At 38.7% G+C, this 18,885-nt stretch overlaps 1 protein-coding gene across 8 annotated transcripts in view; it reads right to left on the bottom strand.

Annotated features, from left to right (window-relative positions):
• Nucleotides 1–4,757: 4,757 nt before the first annotated feature.
• AKAP7 (A-kinase anchoring protein 7) overlaps nucleotides 4,758–18,885 on the bottom strand; it is a 151,949-nt gene continuing 137,821 nt past the window's right edge. For 4 of the 8 annotated variants that reach the window (XM_060616669.3, XM_060616674.3, XM_060616673.2 and 1 more), the window contains one exon: nucleotides 4,758–5,896. In XM_060616669.3, coding sequence (XP_060472652.3) covers nucleotides 5,691–5,896 — 206 coding nt within the window. In that variant the 3' untranslated portion in view covers nucleotides 4,758–5,690. Of the gene's footprint in view, nucleotides 6,780–18,885 lie in introns of all 8 variants that reach the window. The other 4 variants (XM_060616671.3, XM_060616675.3, XM_060616677.2 and 1 more) reach the window with 1 other exon arrangement.

The following is an 18,885-nucleotide window of genomic DNA, read 5'->3' as shown; positions in this document are numbered from 1 at the left end:
GAGTTCCTGACCTCTATCTCAGGGCCTCTACTCTGGGGAAACGGGGCTCACAAGGTAGGAAGTTCCCCCAAATTAGGAAGGTGTTCAGAAGATGCTGGGAAGTCACTAGGTATGACAAATATCCATGAAATCATCAAAAGCCCTTATCATATGCCCCTCCATAAAGATATTTCTCAAGCATGAACCTGACAAAAATAGCTTCCAGATTCGCCTTCCAGAGTCTTAAAAAGATATACTTAGTTTCTCCGCACTGTTACATATTCATTCTATTTTCTCTGCCTCAATTACCATATCAGATATTTTTTTGGACTGGTGCATACATATCACTTTTGTCTCCTTTCTCAGCACAGTAATTCCTGTCCAGTTATAAGATTTATTCTTTGTTCTCTCACCGCCTACAGCTTTATATATCCCATGTGAGCATTTACAGAAAAAAAAAAAACAAAAACCTTTTTTTAAATTATGGATAAGGCACCATATATGTGGTTTAAAAACAAGCAAAGAAAGGACAGTGCACTTTGATTCAAAGACATTATCATGGTCACTCTGTGCCACATGGTTTTTGGCAGGAAGTGTGGGGAGTAAACTGAAGAGTTGTGCCAATTTGCTATAAGGTTACTTAAGAACAAGAGCCCCATATGTCATAGCACTGCTTAAGTTGACAGGACTGCAAGCAGATGGGTCAGAGAATAGTGTAGAACACATAAATATATAGGGTAGTGTCACAGGATAGTGGTTTTTCAGAAATAACTTGAACCACTAAAGGGAAAGTAACATAAGCTTACTAGAAAGCATGAATTGATTTCTCAGTTGTATTACTATCTTTGATGATATAACAGAACTTAATGATCTTCCAATAAGTGACTAATAACTGAATACGTAGAAGAATAACTACTGCATTTACATTTTTTTAAATTTTTTTTTAACGTTTCATTTATTTTTGAGACAGAGAGAGACAGAGCATGAACGGGGGAGGGGCAGAGAGAGAGGGAGACACAGAATCCGAAGCAGGCTCCAGGCTCTGAGCCATCAGCCCAGAGCTCAACGCGGGGCTCAAACCCACGGACCGCGAGATTGTGACCTGAGCTGAAGTAGGACGCTTAACCGACTGAGCCACCCAGGCGCCCCCTACTGCATTTACATTTTAAGATCATCCCAATATGCTTAAATTTATCACTTGCACTTAATAGATGCAAATAAGTAGTTTTGAGTGTATTACACTAGTGATGATTATACTACCTTTCATCAGCTCTCAAATTACCTTTTTATTCCCGGAACAGGGATCCAGGGGAAAAGTGCTGTAGCTACTATCAGAATTTTAAATTCACCGAGTCAAAGTGAATTTCTCTAGTGTGCATTTTCACTGTGAATGAAATAATCCAAGGCTTTGTCTTGTTTGCATGTGTCTGCCACCAAATTCATGTAGGGACTTGGAAACTTTTTTTTTAAGTACACTGGGTCTATTTATTTTTTATGTGGATTATCTTTACATGGAAAAAAATTGGAATTCAGAAATGCATCTAAAATTTTTTCATTATTACAGAAGAGTTTTGAACATGATGAAAACAATGGATGACAATAGATTGATTACCCATTCAATTTATGTTTGGAGATTCTACAAGTTTGTTGACCCTAATTATATAATGAAATAAATCTTAATTTGTTACATAATGTGGTAGCTGGTTTATACGTCTGTGATAAAGTGCAGAAGTGTAAGTAAGTCATAGGTCTGAAATGATGTCTAGATATGAAGTCAAGACTGCTTTATTCACCTCCTTAGGAGAACATCTGGCTGACAGAACACCTGGGTGAGGCACATTTGGGGTTTTGGAGTGAACAGTTTGAATCTTAAGTATGCTTTCTATATAAATCTAGTATATCTCAAAGGGCTTTAGTTACTCTAGACTAAGAAATAGATTAATACAATAATATGATTCTATAAACAGGACCATGTTCAAAGCTGATAGAATCTTGTCCTGCTAGTGAAAATAATTATTTTGGGGCACCTGGGTGGCTCAGTTGGTTAAGTGTCTGATTCTTGATTTTGGCTCAGGTCATAATCTCCTGGTTCATGGGATTGAGCCCCGAGTCAGGTTCTGTGCTGACTGCGTGGAGCCTGCTTGGGATTTTCTCTCTCCCTCTCTCCCTGCCCCACCCCCACTCGCACACATGCACGTGCTCTCTCTCTTTCAAAATAAACATTTAAAAAAATATTATTTTGGGGGTGCCTGGGTTGCTCAGTCGGTTAAGCATCCAAATTCGGCTCAGGTCATGATCTCTTGGTCTGTGAGTTCGAGCCCCGCATTGGGCTCTCCTGCTGACAGGTCGGAGCCTGGAGCCTGCTTCAAATTCTGTGTCTCCCTCTTTCTGCCTGTCCCCTGCTCACACTCTGTCTCTCTCAGAAATAAGCATTAAAAAAACTTTTTTTAAATATTATTTTGGAGGCACCTGGGTGGCTCAGTCAGTTAAGCATCCAACTTCGGCTTAGGTCATGATCTCGAGGTTTGTGAGTTCAAGCCCTGAGTCGGGCTCTGTGCTGACAGCTCAGAGCCTGGAGCCTGCTTTGGATTGTCTCCCTCTCTCTTTGCCCCTCCCCTGCTCACGCTCTCTCTTTCGAAAAATAAATAAGCATGAAACATGTGTGTGTGTGTATGTGTGTGTGTGTGTGTGTGTGTGTATTATTTTTAACATCCCTTTAACATTCATATAGGATCTGCTATTCTTCCAGTGATTGTAAAATACTGGAATTTTGTTATAAATGTGAGTGTGTGCCCTTGCAGTTTCCCTAACCTCAAGTTGAGAACCAACACAAAGGGAACAGAATGTAACACTAAGCGTCTTACTGACACTGGATGCACTCAGAGTCACAAAGGGCTCACACGTGGGTGGCCCGCCGAGACAGTGGAGCTAGCATGAGCAGCACTGTGGGGCAGTCACAGAGTCTAGGATCCCTGGAAGTCACCTGGCCAAACTGTGTCCGATTCTAATTTGGCAGCAGAAGCTCAGATAAGTGAGCTGGTTTGCTCGAGATCGCTTCTCAGTGGTGGAAGGTCTAGAAGCCACAATCCACCTCCTGGACCAAACTGAGACTCTTTGACCAACCATGCAGCCTCCCAGTCAGAAGCCAAGGCTACATAACATATACTACCATTTTAGGACAACATATTCTGGCGATGAGACCCAGCGAGGGATTATCCTATGAGTTTGAACAGTGGCGGAAGGGTCTTTTGAGTATTTCAGATCCCAAATTTAGACTTTTGCCAATTCTTATTTGGTTGTTAGAAAGGAATCATGAAGAAAATATATTTTATTGTATATTTCCCATGATCTCTGTAAACCTGACTAAATGAAGATTTCACTGATAAGGATTAGAATCTTTAATCTCTAAATTAACTATCTGGGGTTTTTTCCCCCCCCTCCAGTTCCATCACATCAGCTGACAGCTCTCATGTACATTCATACAACTTCAGGGTTACAAGGGAGCTGGCTGAGTCAAAAGAAAGTGACCCATCCTTAACTTGTGAAATGTATTGTACTTGGTAGAGAGAGGAAGTGTTGCATTGTGGAAAGACTATAGCTTTGAAGTAGAAGACCCTAGTCTAAATTTAGCCCTACCTTTTATTAGCTTTATAAATAGCCACTCAGCTTCATAGCCATTTAACCATTTACAGCTCCAGTTTCCTAGTTTCCTTAAAGGACTTTTTTTTTTTAATGTTCACTTATTTTTGAGAGAGAGAGAGACAGAGAGAGTCAGAGAACAAGTGGGGGAGGGGCAGAGAGGGGGAGACACAGAGGCTCCAGGCTCTGAGCTGTCAGTGCAAAGCCTGAAGCAGGGCTCAAACCCAAGGACCACGAGATTGTGACCTGTGCCGAAGTTGGACACTTTGCAGACTGAGCCGCCTAGGCGCCCGAGCTTCCTAGTTTTCCAAGCTGTAAAACAGTCCTAGTAACTTCCTAGGAGGGTCACTGAAGGGAAGAAATGTAATAGTGTGCTTCAATCACCTGGCACAGAGGTATCTAGCCAATGAAAGCAACAATTCTTAACTAAAGTAAGACCTGTAACCCCAGATTGCAAAGAAGACACTATTTGAGCCTTTCAGATTGTTTGGAAAGATTGGAACAGCTCCTTGAGAATAAAGATATTTATGGAAATAGGCTGAGAAGATCTAATTCTCCTAAAGTACTGTTAACATAGATTAATGGAACAGTGAAAATAGCTCTGGAATGTTGAGATGGAGCCCTTGGGTGTAGTTCAGGGCCAGTTCCCTAATAGGAATGGCCTTGGAAAAGGCACTCACAGCCTCCTCGAGTCTGTTTCTTCATTTGAAAAACAAGGCAAGTCCCAAAATATCTTTGCTTCCTATCTTAAAGGTTTATTTAAGGAAAGCCCTCTACACCACCAAGGGATTTCACGGTAAGCAGCTCCCTGTCTTTGCATCTGGAAGGTTCTCTGCTCCTTTCATCTTCACTCCTGCTGTCACTTCACTGACACATAATTAGCAGTTTGTGAGATGCTATTTAGATTTTCTTTGCATTTCACGTTCTGTTGTTAATTCTCTGTGAGGCTGACTGATTTGAGGTGATTTAAAAATCTAAAGCAGAAGATGCTCTGCAACAGTGCTATCTTAGCATGAAGGATAAGGACATAAATAAAGGTGAAAAAACACTAAAGCGATCAGAGCTCCTGCTGATGACTTCATTCTACCAACACAGATACAACAACTTCCAAGAATCAGGAAAAAAAAGGGAGAGGCAAAAAGGGAAAAACAATACATTTATTAAGAGGCATGAAAATGCATAAACTCATTTATAAATAAATGTAGAATTTACCCAGTGAAAAAATAGCTAAAATCCATGAGTAAGCTGGATTTTGTATCTGAAATGATTACATATTTGATCTCCAATAATTTCCTCTCCAACATGATCTCTTAGTAGCAGCCATTTTGCAATGACCATAGAAAAAGCTGTTACCAAAGATTGTCACGTGAGGGGAAATTTTTCAAGAATTTTCTTTAAAAATGAACCAGTGCAAACAAATTCAGATTATAAGGGATACAGTAAGACCTAGGGCTTATCTTCAGAAAAGTAGAAAATAAAAATCCCAAACATTTATTCATTAAGAAATGAAAAAGCAAACTACATTTTGATCATTGAAAAATAATACATATGGATATTATAAAACATTCTTAACCAGTAATTGTAATAATTACACTTATAAATGTTCATTCAAGTACTAATGTTCAATAAACATTCAAATCCCCATTAAAAGTAACACTAGATACAGACATACGTAGACAATACTACTTCTGATTTAATGACAACAAAAATCACATCAACAGAAGGCAAGTGATCCTTAAAACACTGTATTTTTTTTGTATGTAAATGATTTTTCACAGTCTGTGTATTTTATCTGTGAGAACCCAAGGAACATCTCACAACAGCTAATTAAGAAGTCCTTTCTATAAAATAACTTTTGATATTACAGAAACAAACATACCAGAACACAAGTTGAGTTTAAAACATAACAGGGCAGAATCTGTTTTCTTTGGCAGGAAATTATTCATTCCTTACCAAATGTTGGTTTGCTGTTGTGTGGACACTATGAAAACACTTTTTGGTGTTTACCAAAGACCTATGAAATCATCTGAAAAGGTTTCATTAACTATGGTACCGTGATAACAGCGTAGCGCTTACGTCAAAGTTGCGCCGAAATCAACCTGGTTTCCTTGATTACTGTTGTTAACAGATCTTCCTTCAAAAAGCTCCCTCCTAATCCTGGCCTGAGTCTCAGGTTTTAATAAAAGTTCCTTTATCTGTTTCACTTTGGACTTCAGACCCATCCTTTCTCGACGCAAAGCTTCATTAATTAAGTCCCGGAATCCAATAGGTTTCTTGCCTAGGGGAAAAAAAAATTATATAATACATTTTACATACAAATGCCAGTGAAAAACATTAAATATGGCACACTGACTTATCAAAAGAAGGCTAAAAGAAACCTTTAAAATGTTGCCCACATGTTATAGAAAAGGTTGCATTTTGCCAAAAATATATAATTTGCATGAAACGAATTTACGGTAAATAAAAATCACTGCATAGCCACAACAGACATAGGACAAGTGTGAGACATTATGGACTGACAGTATGGAAAACGATTTCAACAGTGATTATTTTAAACTTAGCACTTGTTAGCTGTGTGTGTGTTTTGGCCTCAGGTAAAGTGGTCAAATGCCCTGCTAAGCAATATAAATGGCAGTATTCCATTTATGGCAAGGCCCCTTCCAAGGCCTTTAATTTGAGTCCATGAGGCATAACCCAAAGTCCCCTCTCCCTTGGCCATGGCTGAGGGTAACTGAAACTTGGGCCATTCTTTCATAAGTGAGTTTCCTCTGCTAGCCACGGCACTCCATTCTCTTCTGTTGTGCTTCAGAAATGCAAACACATTGATCACGAAAGTATTAGGCAATCTCCACAGCTTGGACAAGAGACATTTAAACAGCACAATGCAAAGTAGTCCGTTGACTCAGCAGAGGGGAGCCGGATGCTTCTCACGGAGCAGCGGGGGGGCCTGCCTGCATTGGGGTCTCATTTCCTGTTGTTGTCACTGTCAGTGCCATTCCTATCAGCCTCTTGAGTTTTCACAGAGCTCCCATCCCCTGGCTTGCTTTTGTTCTGTGTTTCTTCCAGATACTGCTGGACAGCCTTGAGCACCGCGTTCTCCACCAGCCTCTTACTGAGCCTTACCAGTTCAGCATCATCAGGCTCACCTCCATTCTTATCACCTACATTCCACAATAGAGAAGAGAGATCACTGAGGTCATATTGCCATAGAAACTTGGCATGCAGGGGCCGGCTAGTTCAGTTAGTTAAAAAGAGCAAGTGTCCTTCAATCTGGCAAATTGGATCTGTAAATCCAAGAACACTCGTGTGGCTTTTCATTAGGTATTTGCAGAAACAGGAGACTGCCTATGCCTGAAGATGTCAGGTTGAAAAGCAGTTCTTTAACCCCACTCCAAAAACATTCCACCTAGCAATGCTTGGAGCTTCCTATTTCTACATGGAATTTTTGTCCTTCTCTCATCCATGGCTATTTGCTACTGTTAAAGTCCACGCGCCCACCACCTGGAGCCTCAGACATGTGAATTCACCAACCAGATCTGCATCTGCTTTTCCTTCGCCACTGATAAATGTCAGGTGATCAAGATTTCCCAATCAACTAACTACTTGGGATCACTAGTTGTTTAAATGATTGGCCCATAGATTGGTTGTTAATAAACTCTCAGCAATTCCATGAAGACAAAGGCAGTTATTCCTGCTAGGAACTGGTTTAAAATAAACTTGTAAAATTAATATTCTATGTAATCTCGGTGCTATCACTGCAATTTCAGAAATAAGAAACCCTTCAAGAGTTAGGATGACGATAGTAAATTACTAAATGTTAATATTTTATAGCCATTTTATTTCCCTGCTAGTGATGATCAAGGTTTAATTATTCTACCTTTCATTTCACCTTAAAAGGGCTGGTTCTCATCTATTCCTATGCTACACATTTCCCACTCACTCTCTTCCATGTCTCCATTAACTGGGGAAAAAGAGCAAGGGACTCATCTCTCATGCCCATTCATTCCCTAATCTTCTTCCACGAGCTGTGGACCCAAGAAGGCAGATGAGTGGAGGCAAAGACAATGCAGCACCTAAATATGGTAAACAAATACTAACAGATCTCAAGGGAGTGACAGACAGCAATATAATAATAGTAGGGGACTTCAGTATTCCACTTTCAACAATGAATAGATCATCCAGATAGAAAAACAGAAAGGAAGCATTGGATTTGAACTATACTTTGGACCAAATGGACCTAAGAGACATATACAGAACATCCAGCAGTAATCAAAACAGTATGGTATTAGCATAAAAACAGACACATAGACCAACTGAACAGAATCTAGAGCCCATAAGTAAACTCATGCATAGATGGTCAACTAATGTTTGACAATGGAGCAAGAAAACACAATGCAGAAAGGACAGCCTCTTCAATAAATGGTGCTGGGAAAAGTGACATCGACATGCAAAAGAATGAATGAAATTGGACCCCTATCTTACACACACTCACAAAAATTAATTCAAAATGGAATAAGGACATAAACATAAGACCTGAAACCAAAAAACTCTTGAGAAGAAACCAAAGGAAAAAAAGTTCCTTGACACTGGTCTTGGCAATGATTTTTTTTGGAGATGACACCAAAGAACAAACAATGAAAGTAAAAATCAGCAAGCGAGACTATATCAAATTAAAAAATCTTCTGCACAGCAAAAGAAACAAACAACAAAATGAAAGGACAATCTACAGAATGGGAGGAAATATTTGCAAGTCACATATTTGATAAGGGGTTAATATTCAAAATATATAAGGAACTCCTACAACTCAATAGCAAAAACACAAACAATCCAATTTAAAAATGGGAAGAGGACCTGAATAGACATTTTTTCCAAATAAGACATACAAAAATGTCTAATAAGTACCTGAAAAGGTGCTCAATATCACTAATCATCAGGGACATGCAAATCAAAACCCCAGTGAGATATCACCCCACAACTGTTAAAATGGTTATTATCAAAAAAACAAGAGATAACAAATGCTGGCAAGGATGTGGAGAAAAGGGAACCCTTGCGCACTGTTGATGGGAAAGTAAATTGGTGCAGCCACTGTGGAAAATAGTATGGAGGTTCCTCAAAAACTTAAAGTTGGAATTACCATATGATCCAGCAATCCCACCCACTTCTAGGTATATATCTGAAGAAGGTGAAATCACAATCTCAGAGAGATATCTGTACTCCTATGTTCACTGGAATGTGTTTCACAATAGCCAAGACATGAAAAAAACCTGTGTACAATGATGAATGGATAAAGAAAATGTGGTATTTGTATAAGACGAAATATTATTCAGCCATAAAAAGAAGGCAATCCTGCCATTTGTGACAATATGGTAGAAGTTTAGGGCATTGTGCTAAGTGAAAGATGGCAGACAGAGAAAGAAATACCGTGTGATCTCATTTACATGTGGAATCTAAAAACACTGGACTCAAAAAAACAGAGAATCAAACGGTGGTTTAAGCAGGGGCAGAAAAATGAGGAATCCCGGTCAAAGACTTTTAGTTACAAGATGAATAAGTTCTGAGGATCTAATGGAAGCACAGTAACTACATTACCAATACTGTATCATATACATGAATATTTGCTATGAGAGTAGAGCTTTAGTGCTCTCACTACAACAACAACAAAATATAATTAGGTAAAGGTAAAGGATGTGTTAACTAAAGTCTCTGTGGCAAATATTTTGCAATAAATATGTATATCATATCATCACATTCTATACCCTAAACTTACACAATGTTATATGTCAATTATATCTCAATAAGCTGGGGAGGAAAAATAAAAACTAGAATGCTCACTACATTAAAATCACCTCATTTTTGGAATATTACCCTTGGCCTCCAGGAGGCAAAAGCCCAGTGTTACACTTGCATCCTTAGGTCTGGGACAGGTAAATACTGAGGGTCTGAGCTGGAAGATAGATATTGTTTTCTATGCTTATATGTAACAGGGATTGAAATACAAAAGCACATATGCTAAGGGAGAGAATTGGCCTAAAGACCTCCTTCTGAGCCCCACTTCTATTTAACACACGTCCAGGACCAACTCTGCTTATAACCATCATTCCTAGCACCATCCAAGCAGATGAGAGATAGGTTAAAGACCCATCTAGATTTTCTACCAGTGCAAGGCCTTAGCAATTGCTTTCCCTTAAAGAGTGGCAATGTGGCACCCCAGATGACCAAAAGTTCTAGGTAGAACCTTTGAAGTGCAAAATATGCTTAGAATTGAGTAAGCTTCAACTCTGTGATATCTACATAGAAGTAATTCAACGTAAATACGTCAGGATATTATTATTAAGATAAAGATAAAGAAATTAATACCACATTTGGGGGCACTTTAAGACTATTTTTATCAGTAAGAATAAATGAGTATATTGTGTAATACTTACAGGATTTTAGCTTAATCTTACAAGACAGTGTTTATATAACTGATACCTCCAAATGTGTTACCTACCTGGAACTATTTGTATAACGGCTCTTCAAACTTAAAAGGGAAAAAGTCACACTGCAAATGAAGGGACACTTTTTAAGTACCCCCAAAACACTGGGAATGACTGCAGCTGCCACCCTACTGTGCTCAGCGCCCAGGCCAGAGGCGCATTCCTCCGGGCCATTCCTTACTCTGGTCAGCTTTCAGGTAACATCAGTCATCATATCACTGATACTCACTAGTTGTACTTGATCCTAGTCTTTACTCACTCCTAAGATGCCTCAAGTCACATCATCTGTGTTTCTGAGATTTCTCTCGGCCTGCTACGAAGTGCTCTTGTCACTTCAAACACTCAGAGATTGAAAACACAAAAGTTTTCCCACGAAAAGTTATTTTTCCCTTCTGATTTCCCATTTGTGATTATGTTTTTATTATTATTTTATTATCCAAGTCAACCAAGCTCAAAACAAGACGGACACTGTCTGATTCCTGCATTTCCCTCATTAACTCCTTTACTAGCCAAGCCCCATGAATGTGCTTTTCACAATTTGTCTTCTCCTCAATGCATTTGGTATAACACCTTTAGCTTAATATTTATAAACTGTCCCTTTTAGTGTCCATTGTCTCTACAGAAAAATTTAAACTAGTCTTCCTAAGCTTTCTAAAGTTGACTGTTGGTGATCACCCACCAGCACCGTGCTCCCGCTGTCAGCTTCCAACATCTCCTCAGGTGCCTCCACATCATCCTCTACTTCTAGATGGCCCTCCCTTTCTCTAATTAAAATCCCACTACTACAAGAAGCCTTCCCTGACTAACCCAGATGGAAGTGATGTGCTTCCACTGGATTCCAATAATTTTGGCTGCACAGATAGTACATGGTCATTTGGTCATTCATTCACATATGCACTGAGGACCTAAGATACACCTGGCTATTCCAGCCTATGGGGATACAGCAGAGAACAAAACAAAGCCCTACTGGTTTTCCTTTCTTAGTTTCTTTACAAATCAAGAGCCTTATTTATTTATTATTTACTTGATTTATTATTCAACAACTACTGATTGAGTATCCGCTCTGCTAAAGACACAGTCTTGAATATAGAAACCATGTCCTAGGTTCTCAGTTATCTTCTACTCTGCTAATGTGTGGCACAGCTTATTGAATACAATAAGAGCTTGATAAATATTTGTCAGTCCAGTGAATTGTTGATTAAAGTCCTTGAAGGGAGTACAACATTTAAAAATGTTCCCATCCAAAGGCTTTGGGATGCAGTGAAGGCAGTCCTGAGAAGAAAATACATTGCAATCCAGGCCTATCTCAAGAAACAGGAAAAATCCCAAATACAAAATCTAACAGCACAATAGAAGCAGAATGGCAAAGACATCCTACACCCAGCAGAAGAAGAGAAATAATAAAGATCAGAGCAGAAATAAACAATATAGAATCTAAAAAACTGTAGAGCAGATCAATGAAATCAAGAGTTGCTTTTTTGAAAAAATAAATAGAATTGATAAACCTCTAGCCAGGCTTCTCAAAAAGAAAAGGGAGATGACCCAAATAGATAAAATCATGAATGAAAATGGAATTATTACAACCAATCCCTCAGAAATACAAGTAATTATCAGGGGATATTATGAAAACTTATGCCAACAAACTGGACAACCTGGAAGAAATGGACAAATTCCTAAGCACCCACACACTTCCAAAACTCAAAGAGGAAGAAATAGAAAACTTGAACACACCCATAACCAGCAAAGAAATTGAATCAGTTGTCAAAAATCTCCCAGGAAATAAGAGTCCAGGACTAGATGGCTTCCCTGGGGAATTCTACCAGACATTTAAAACAGAGATAATATCTGTCCTTCTCAAGCTGTTCCAAAAACTAGAAAGGGAAGGAAAACTTCCAGGTTCATTCTATGAAGCCAGCATTACTTTGATTCCCAAACCAGACAGAGACCCAGCAAATAAAGAGAACTACAGGCCAATATCCCTGATGAATATGGAAGCAAAAATTCTCAACAAGATACTAGCAAATCGAATTCAACAGCATATAAAAAGAACTATTAACCACGATCAAGTGGGATTCATTCCTGCAATGCACGGTGATACAAATCAATGTGATACATCACATTAATAAAAGAAAAAATAAGAACAATATGATCCTGTCAATCAATGCAGAAAAAGCATTTGACAAAATTCAGCATCCTTTCTTAATAAAAACCCTCGAGAAAGTTGGGATAGAAGGAACATACTTAAACATCATAAAAGCCATTTATGAAAAGCCCACAGCTGATATCATCCTCGATGGGGAAAAACTGAGAGCTTTCCCCCTGAGATTGGGAACACGACAGGGATGTCCACTCTCACCGCTGTTGTTTAACAAAGGGTTGAAAGTGCTAGCATCAGCAATCAGACAACCAAAGGAAATCAAAGGCATCAAAATTGGCAAAGATGAAGTCAAACTTTCACTTTGCAGATGACATGACATTATACATGGAAAACCCAAGAGACTACCAAAAGTCTGCTAGAACTGAAACATAAATTCAGCAAAGTCACAGGATACAAAATTAATATACATAAATCAGTTGCATTCTTATACACTAATAATGAAGCAACAGAAAGACAAATAAAGAAACTGATCCCATTCACAATTGCACCAAGAAGCATAAAATACCTAGGAATGAACCTAACCAAAGGTGTAAAAGATCTGTATGCTGAAAACTATAGAAAGCTTATGAAGGAAATTGAAGAAGATATAAAGAAATGGAAAAACATGCCATGCTCATGGATTGGAAGAATAAATATTGTTAAAATGTCAATACTACCCAAAGCAATCTACACATTCAATGCAATCTCAATCAAAATTGCACCAGCATTCTTCTCAAAGCTAGAACAAGCAATCCTAAAATTTGTATGGAACCACCAAAGACCCCAAATAGCCAAAGTAATATTGAAGAGTAAGACCAAAGTGGGAGGCATCACAATCCCAGACTTTAGCCTCTACTACAAAGCTGTCATCATCAAGACAGCATGGTATTGGCACAAAAACAGACACACAGACCAATGGAATAGAATAGAGACTCCAGAATTGGACCCACAAAAGTATGGCCAACTAATCTTTGACAAAACAGGAAAGAATATCCAATGGAAAAAAGTCCCTTTAACAAATGGTGCTGGGAGAACTGGACAGCAACATGCAGAAGAATGAAACTAGACCACGTTCTTACACCATTCACAAAAATAAACTCAAAATGGATGAAGGACCTGAATGTGAGACAGGAAACCATCAAGACCCTAGAGGAGAAAGCAAGAAAAAAACCTCTCTGACCTCAGCCACAACAATTTCTTAGTTGACATATCTCCAAAGGCAAGGGAATTAAAAGCAAAAATGAACTACTGGGGCCGCATGAAGATAAAAAGCTTCTGCACTGCAAAGGAAACAATCAACAAAACTAAAAGGCAACCGACAGAATGGGAAAAGATATTTGCAAATGACATATCGGACAAAGGGCTAGTATCCAAAATCTATAAAGAGCTCACCAAACTCCACACCCGAAAAACAAATAATCCAGTGAAGAAATGAGCAGAAGACATGAATAGACACTTCTCTAAAGAAGACATCCAGATGGCCAACAGGCACATGAAAAGATACTCAATGTCACTCCTCATCAGGGAAATACAAATCAAAACCACACTCAGATATCACCTCACGCCAGTCAGAGTGGCCAAAATGAACAAATCAGGAGACTATAGATGCTGGAGAGGATGTGGAGAAACGGGAACCCTCTTGCACTGTTGGTGGGAATGCAAACTGGTGCAGCCGCTCTGGAAAACAGTGTGGAGGTTCCTCAAAAAATTAAAAATAGATCTATCCTATGACCCAGCAATAGCACTGCTAGGAATTTACCCAAGGGATACAGGAGTGCTGATGCATAGGGGCACTTGTACCCCAATGTTTATAGCAGCACTTTCAACAATAGCCAAATTATGGAAAGAGCCTAAATGTCCATCAACTGATGAATGGATAAAAAAATTATGGTTTATATACACGATGGAATATTACTCGGCAATGAGAAAGAATGAAATCTGGCCATTTGTAGCAACATGGATGGAATTGGAGAGTGTTAAGTGAAATAAGTCATACAGAGAAAGAGATACCATATGTTTTCACTCTTCTATGGATCCTGAGAAACTTAACAGAAGACTGTGTGGGAGGGGGAGGGGAAAAAAGTTAGAGAGGGAGGGAGGCAAACCATAAGAGACTCTTAAAAAGTGAGAATAAACTGAGAGTTGATGGGGGGTGGGAGGGAAGGGAAAGTGGGTGAAGGGCATTGAGGAGGGCACCTGTTGGGATGAGCACTGGGTGTTGTATGGAAACCAATTTGACAATAAATTTCATCTTAAAAAAAATGTTCCTATCTCGCTATAAGCATAGCACACCCTGGCCAGAGATTTAAATTTAATAAATTTAAAGCAAGAGCAGAGAATTCCAGAATAATCCAAATAGTCATATAAAAATATCCAACCACTTTGTTTGATAAACCTGGTCAATGACAAAATATCCAGTCTATGTGACAAATATTAACCATCTACAATTACTAACCAATCAACCAAAAAAGGAAAGAAATTTATAAATCAATCTTCCAGATCTTTCCTGAATTCTTGCCTCCACCTTACGATTTCCACAAAGCATCCTCAGACTACCCATGTTAGTTCAAGGAAGACCCGACTAGAAGGTTCATCACAGAGCCCTGCAAGTATGTAGCAATTCAAAAAATGTGTGTCTTCATTCCAGTAAGACCTTATTCATATTCCCACTTTCAACAGGCTTAATTTAACTTAATTAACAGGAGACATGTTAAGATTCAAGTTATACTGTATTTTTCTTCTGCCTACGACTTGAATGAATGTATCTGTCTCCATAGTGACCTCTAAGATAAATGGCTAGCTTCCTTTTACCTGAAGCATAGTTAAAAATGGCAGTTCGACATGCCACTGCAAGGTACACAAACTATCTTTTGATATTTCAACAAAGGTACACACGAAAGATATTCCCAATGTGTGAAGCAAAATCTTGATAAAATTTTCTTTCTTGGTTTACTTGGGTTATTTAATATCATACCTACTTAAAGTGACAGATTAACCTTTGTCTTTGACACTGTTATTTTAGAAATCTCCCCAGAATATCTTCAATCAATTTCTTAGGATAGTACTAAAAATACAAAAGAAAGGCAAGGAGAAATTCTGTTAGGCCCACCAAATACAGTACTGTCCCTAAAAGGAGAGACTTAAATTTTCAACAAATTTCAAGTAAGTGATTCCACACTCTAAGAATTGTAACACCATTAATCCACTGTATGTACCCATGATTCTGTTTGTGTTTATATTACCTGAGATCTCTGATACCAACCCAATGTAGAGATAAAATTTATTTTTGTGGTCAAAAAAAGAAGTTCCTTTGTGGCCACAAAAATATTTTCTACCAACTAGAATAATTTAAGATCAACATTAATATGGTTCAGCTGTTCTTATGTGTGAGCTAATTGCTTATTTGATGTCATACAATGGGCTCCAGAAACCATCACCATCCCCCACCTACCACAAATATCTAGGTACCTATTTGTGTTGACAAGAATAAATCATGCTAATATTTTTTAAAAGTGAACAAAAGAAATTTTTTCTTACAGTGCCATGTAAGACCAAGGAAGAAAGTACAACTACATTAAACGTATTAATTGTCCCAATCAAAATCCCAGCAAATTATTTTGTGGGCATCAGTGAAATGATTCTAAAGTTTCTATGGAGAGGAAAAAAATAACAGAATAGCCAATGCATGTTGCCAGTGCAATATTAGAGGAGGAGAATAAAGTTGGAGGACTTACACTATCCAACTTCGAGACTAACTGTAAAGCCATAATAATCAAAACAGTCTGGTATTGACAAAAGAATAGACAAATATATTACTGGAGCAGAACAGAGAGAGCCCAGAAATGGACCCACACAAAAACAATCAACTGATCTTCGAAAAAGGAGCAAAAGAAATACAATCGACCAAATGGGGGCAAAGACAGACTCTTTAACAAATGATGGAACAATTGGACATCCACATCCATGCACATTAGTGAATCTAGACAGAGACCTCATGCCCTTCCCAAAAATTAACTTAAATGCATCACAGACCTAAATATAAAATGCAAAACAATAAAACTCTTAGAAGATAACATAGGAGAAAATCTAGATGACCTTGGGTATGACAATTACTTTTTAGGTAACACCAAAGATACAACCCATGAATGAAATAACTGATAAGCTAGACTTCACTGAAATTAAAACCTCTGCTCTGTGAAAACAAAGGAAAATGTCAAGTGAATGGGAATACAGGCCACAGACTGGGAGAAAATATTTTAAAAAATAACTATAGTCCAAAATATGCAAAGAACTCTTAGAACTCAACAATAAGAAAACAAACAACTCAGTTTAAGTTGGCCAAAGATCTTACTAGAAACCTCACCAAAGAAGATACGTAGGTGACAAAGAAACATATAAAAATATGTTGCATGTCATATGCCATCAGGGGAATGCAAATTAAAACAACAATGATACATCACTACACACCTATTAGAATGGCCAAAATCCAAAACACTGACCACACCAAATGCTGACAAAGATACAGGGCAACAGAAACTCTCATTCATTGCTGGTGGGAATGCAAAGTGTTTCAGCCACTTTGGAAGACAGTGGGTGTTTTTTTCATAAAACTAAACATATTCTTATCATACAATTCAGCAATCATGCTTAGTATTTACCCAAGGCAGCTAAAAATTTATGTACACACAAAAACCTACATGTGGATGATAACAGCATCTTTCTTTCATGTTAACGTAGTTCAAATTTTAATTTATTTGTTTAAAGCCTCTTTTTCATAGTTGCCAAAATTTGGAAGAAACCAAGATGTCCTCCAGTAGGTGATAGATAGATAGATAGATAGATAGACAGATAGATAGACAGACAGACAGACATGTCCAGATAATGGAACACTATTTGGTGCCAAAAAGAAATGAATCAAGCCATAAAACGACATGAAAGAACCTTAAATGCATATTACTAAGTGAAAGAAACCAACCTGAAAAGACTACATACGGTATGATTCCAACCACATGACACTCTGGAAAAGGCAAAACTATGGACACAGTATAGAAAGATCAGTGGTTGCCAGGGGTAGGGGAGGAGAGAGATTATCAAGCAGAACACAGAGGATTTTTAGGGCAGTGACAATACTCTGTATTATACCATAATGATGGATATATGACATTATACACTTGTCCAAATCCACAGCATGTACAACACCAAGAGTGAACTATAAAGTAAACTGTAGGCTCTGGGTGATAGTGACCGGTCACCCATTGCAGATTCACCAATTGTAACAAAGTATCACTCTGGTGGTAGATATTGGTGGGGGTGGGGGAGGTTATGCATACATCGGGAGCAGAGGCTATCTGGGAAATCTCTGTAGCTTCCTCTCAATTTTTCTGTGAACCTAAAACTTCTCTTAAAAAAATACTGAAATCTTAATTAAAAAAAAAAAGTTCTCATTTTCTCACATCCCAACTATCCAGGACGTCCCATGCTATCTGAACAAAGGCTTCCCAAGCATCTTCTCTTTACTTGTACCATTTTGCCCTCCACATTCCTTCCACATAACTGTGCCCTCCTTAGCAGCAGATTTTTTTGACTGAGCTCACCTTTTCTTTCATCTACCCAGATAAAAAGAAACATTAATGTAGATCTGTAGGCTATTCAAAAAATTGGGGTGACACATCCAATTCCTTTGCATACCGCCTACAACTCATCTATGATGAGGGACAGATCAAGAATTGTCCCCAAGTGCATATTTAAACTCACATTGTCCTTGGGCATTCTTCTGCCCAATGTATTAGCTGCAACACCCCAGGAAATAGAGTTCCTGTAAACAGAGCTCCTCTCCTCTTGCCAAATACCAAGATTCCTTCCCACCCCCGATGCAGGCACACGCACGCACACACACACACACACACACACACACACACACACCAGAAAATTTTAGAACTAAAACACCAAGGCCATATTTTAAATATTTTCTAGAATATAAATTTAAAAAGGAAAAAAAATCATTCCTCTGTAAGTTTTATTCCAGATTCAGTAGCACAGAATACATAGGAAAATGATTATGCTTTATGTGAATAAGGGACAATCCCCCCATCCTCCAAGGGATTCTGGAGATCACTATACTATATGTCCCTCCACCCACCCCACTCTCACCATTTTTAAATTGGAGTTGGAGGAGGGGTACCATGCAGTTATACTTAGTATCACTAATAGCTTTGAGGGGAAACAGGGGAGATAAAGTCCCAACAGGCAGTCGCCCTGCAACCTAAATGGGCTGGGCATGACCCATCCACACAGCCTTGGCCAAAGCTGTCATGATGACAAACAGTTATGGGCCCCTCCGGCTTTTTGTTAGCACACCCAGTGCTGGCACCTCCAGAGTCTTCACTTCCCCCCATTTTTCCCCAAGTCACAGCCTGAAGCAACCCCCCAATCCACATATCCTTGTAGGAACCTTGTAGGATCCTTGCAAACACTCCAAATCACATGGCTTAGGATGCTTTCTATGACTTGTGTCCTCAAGACTGCTCCCTGTACAGTCATATCAGAGAAGGAACAAGACATATTTGCTGGATGTTTGTAGGTCAAACAGCCTACCAAAGGAATCTTTCCAGACATCACAGAACAGCCTCGTAGAGACTTCTCTTTTTCATCTAT

The sequence above is a fragment of the Panthera onca genome, chromosome B2, assembly GCF_046562875.1.
Source record: "Panthera onca isolate mPanOnc1 chromosome B2, mPanOnc1 haplotype 2, whole genome shotgun sequence".
NCBI classification, from domain to species: Eukaryota; Metazoa; Chordata; class Mammalia; order Carnivora; family Felidae; genus Panthera; species Panthera onca.
The sequence above is the reverse complement of the archived record's forward strand: the minus strand, read 5'-3'. Positions and strand labels throughout refer to the sequence as shown.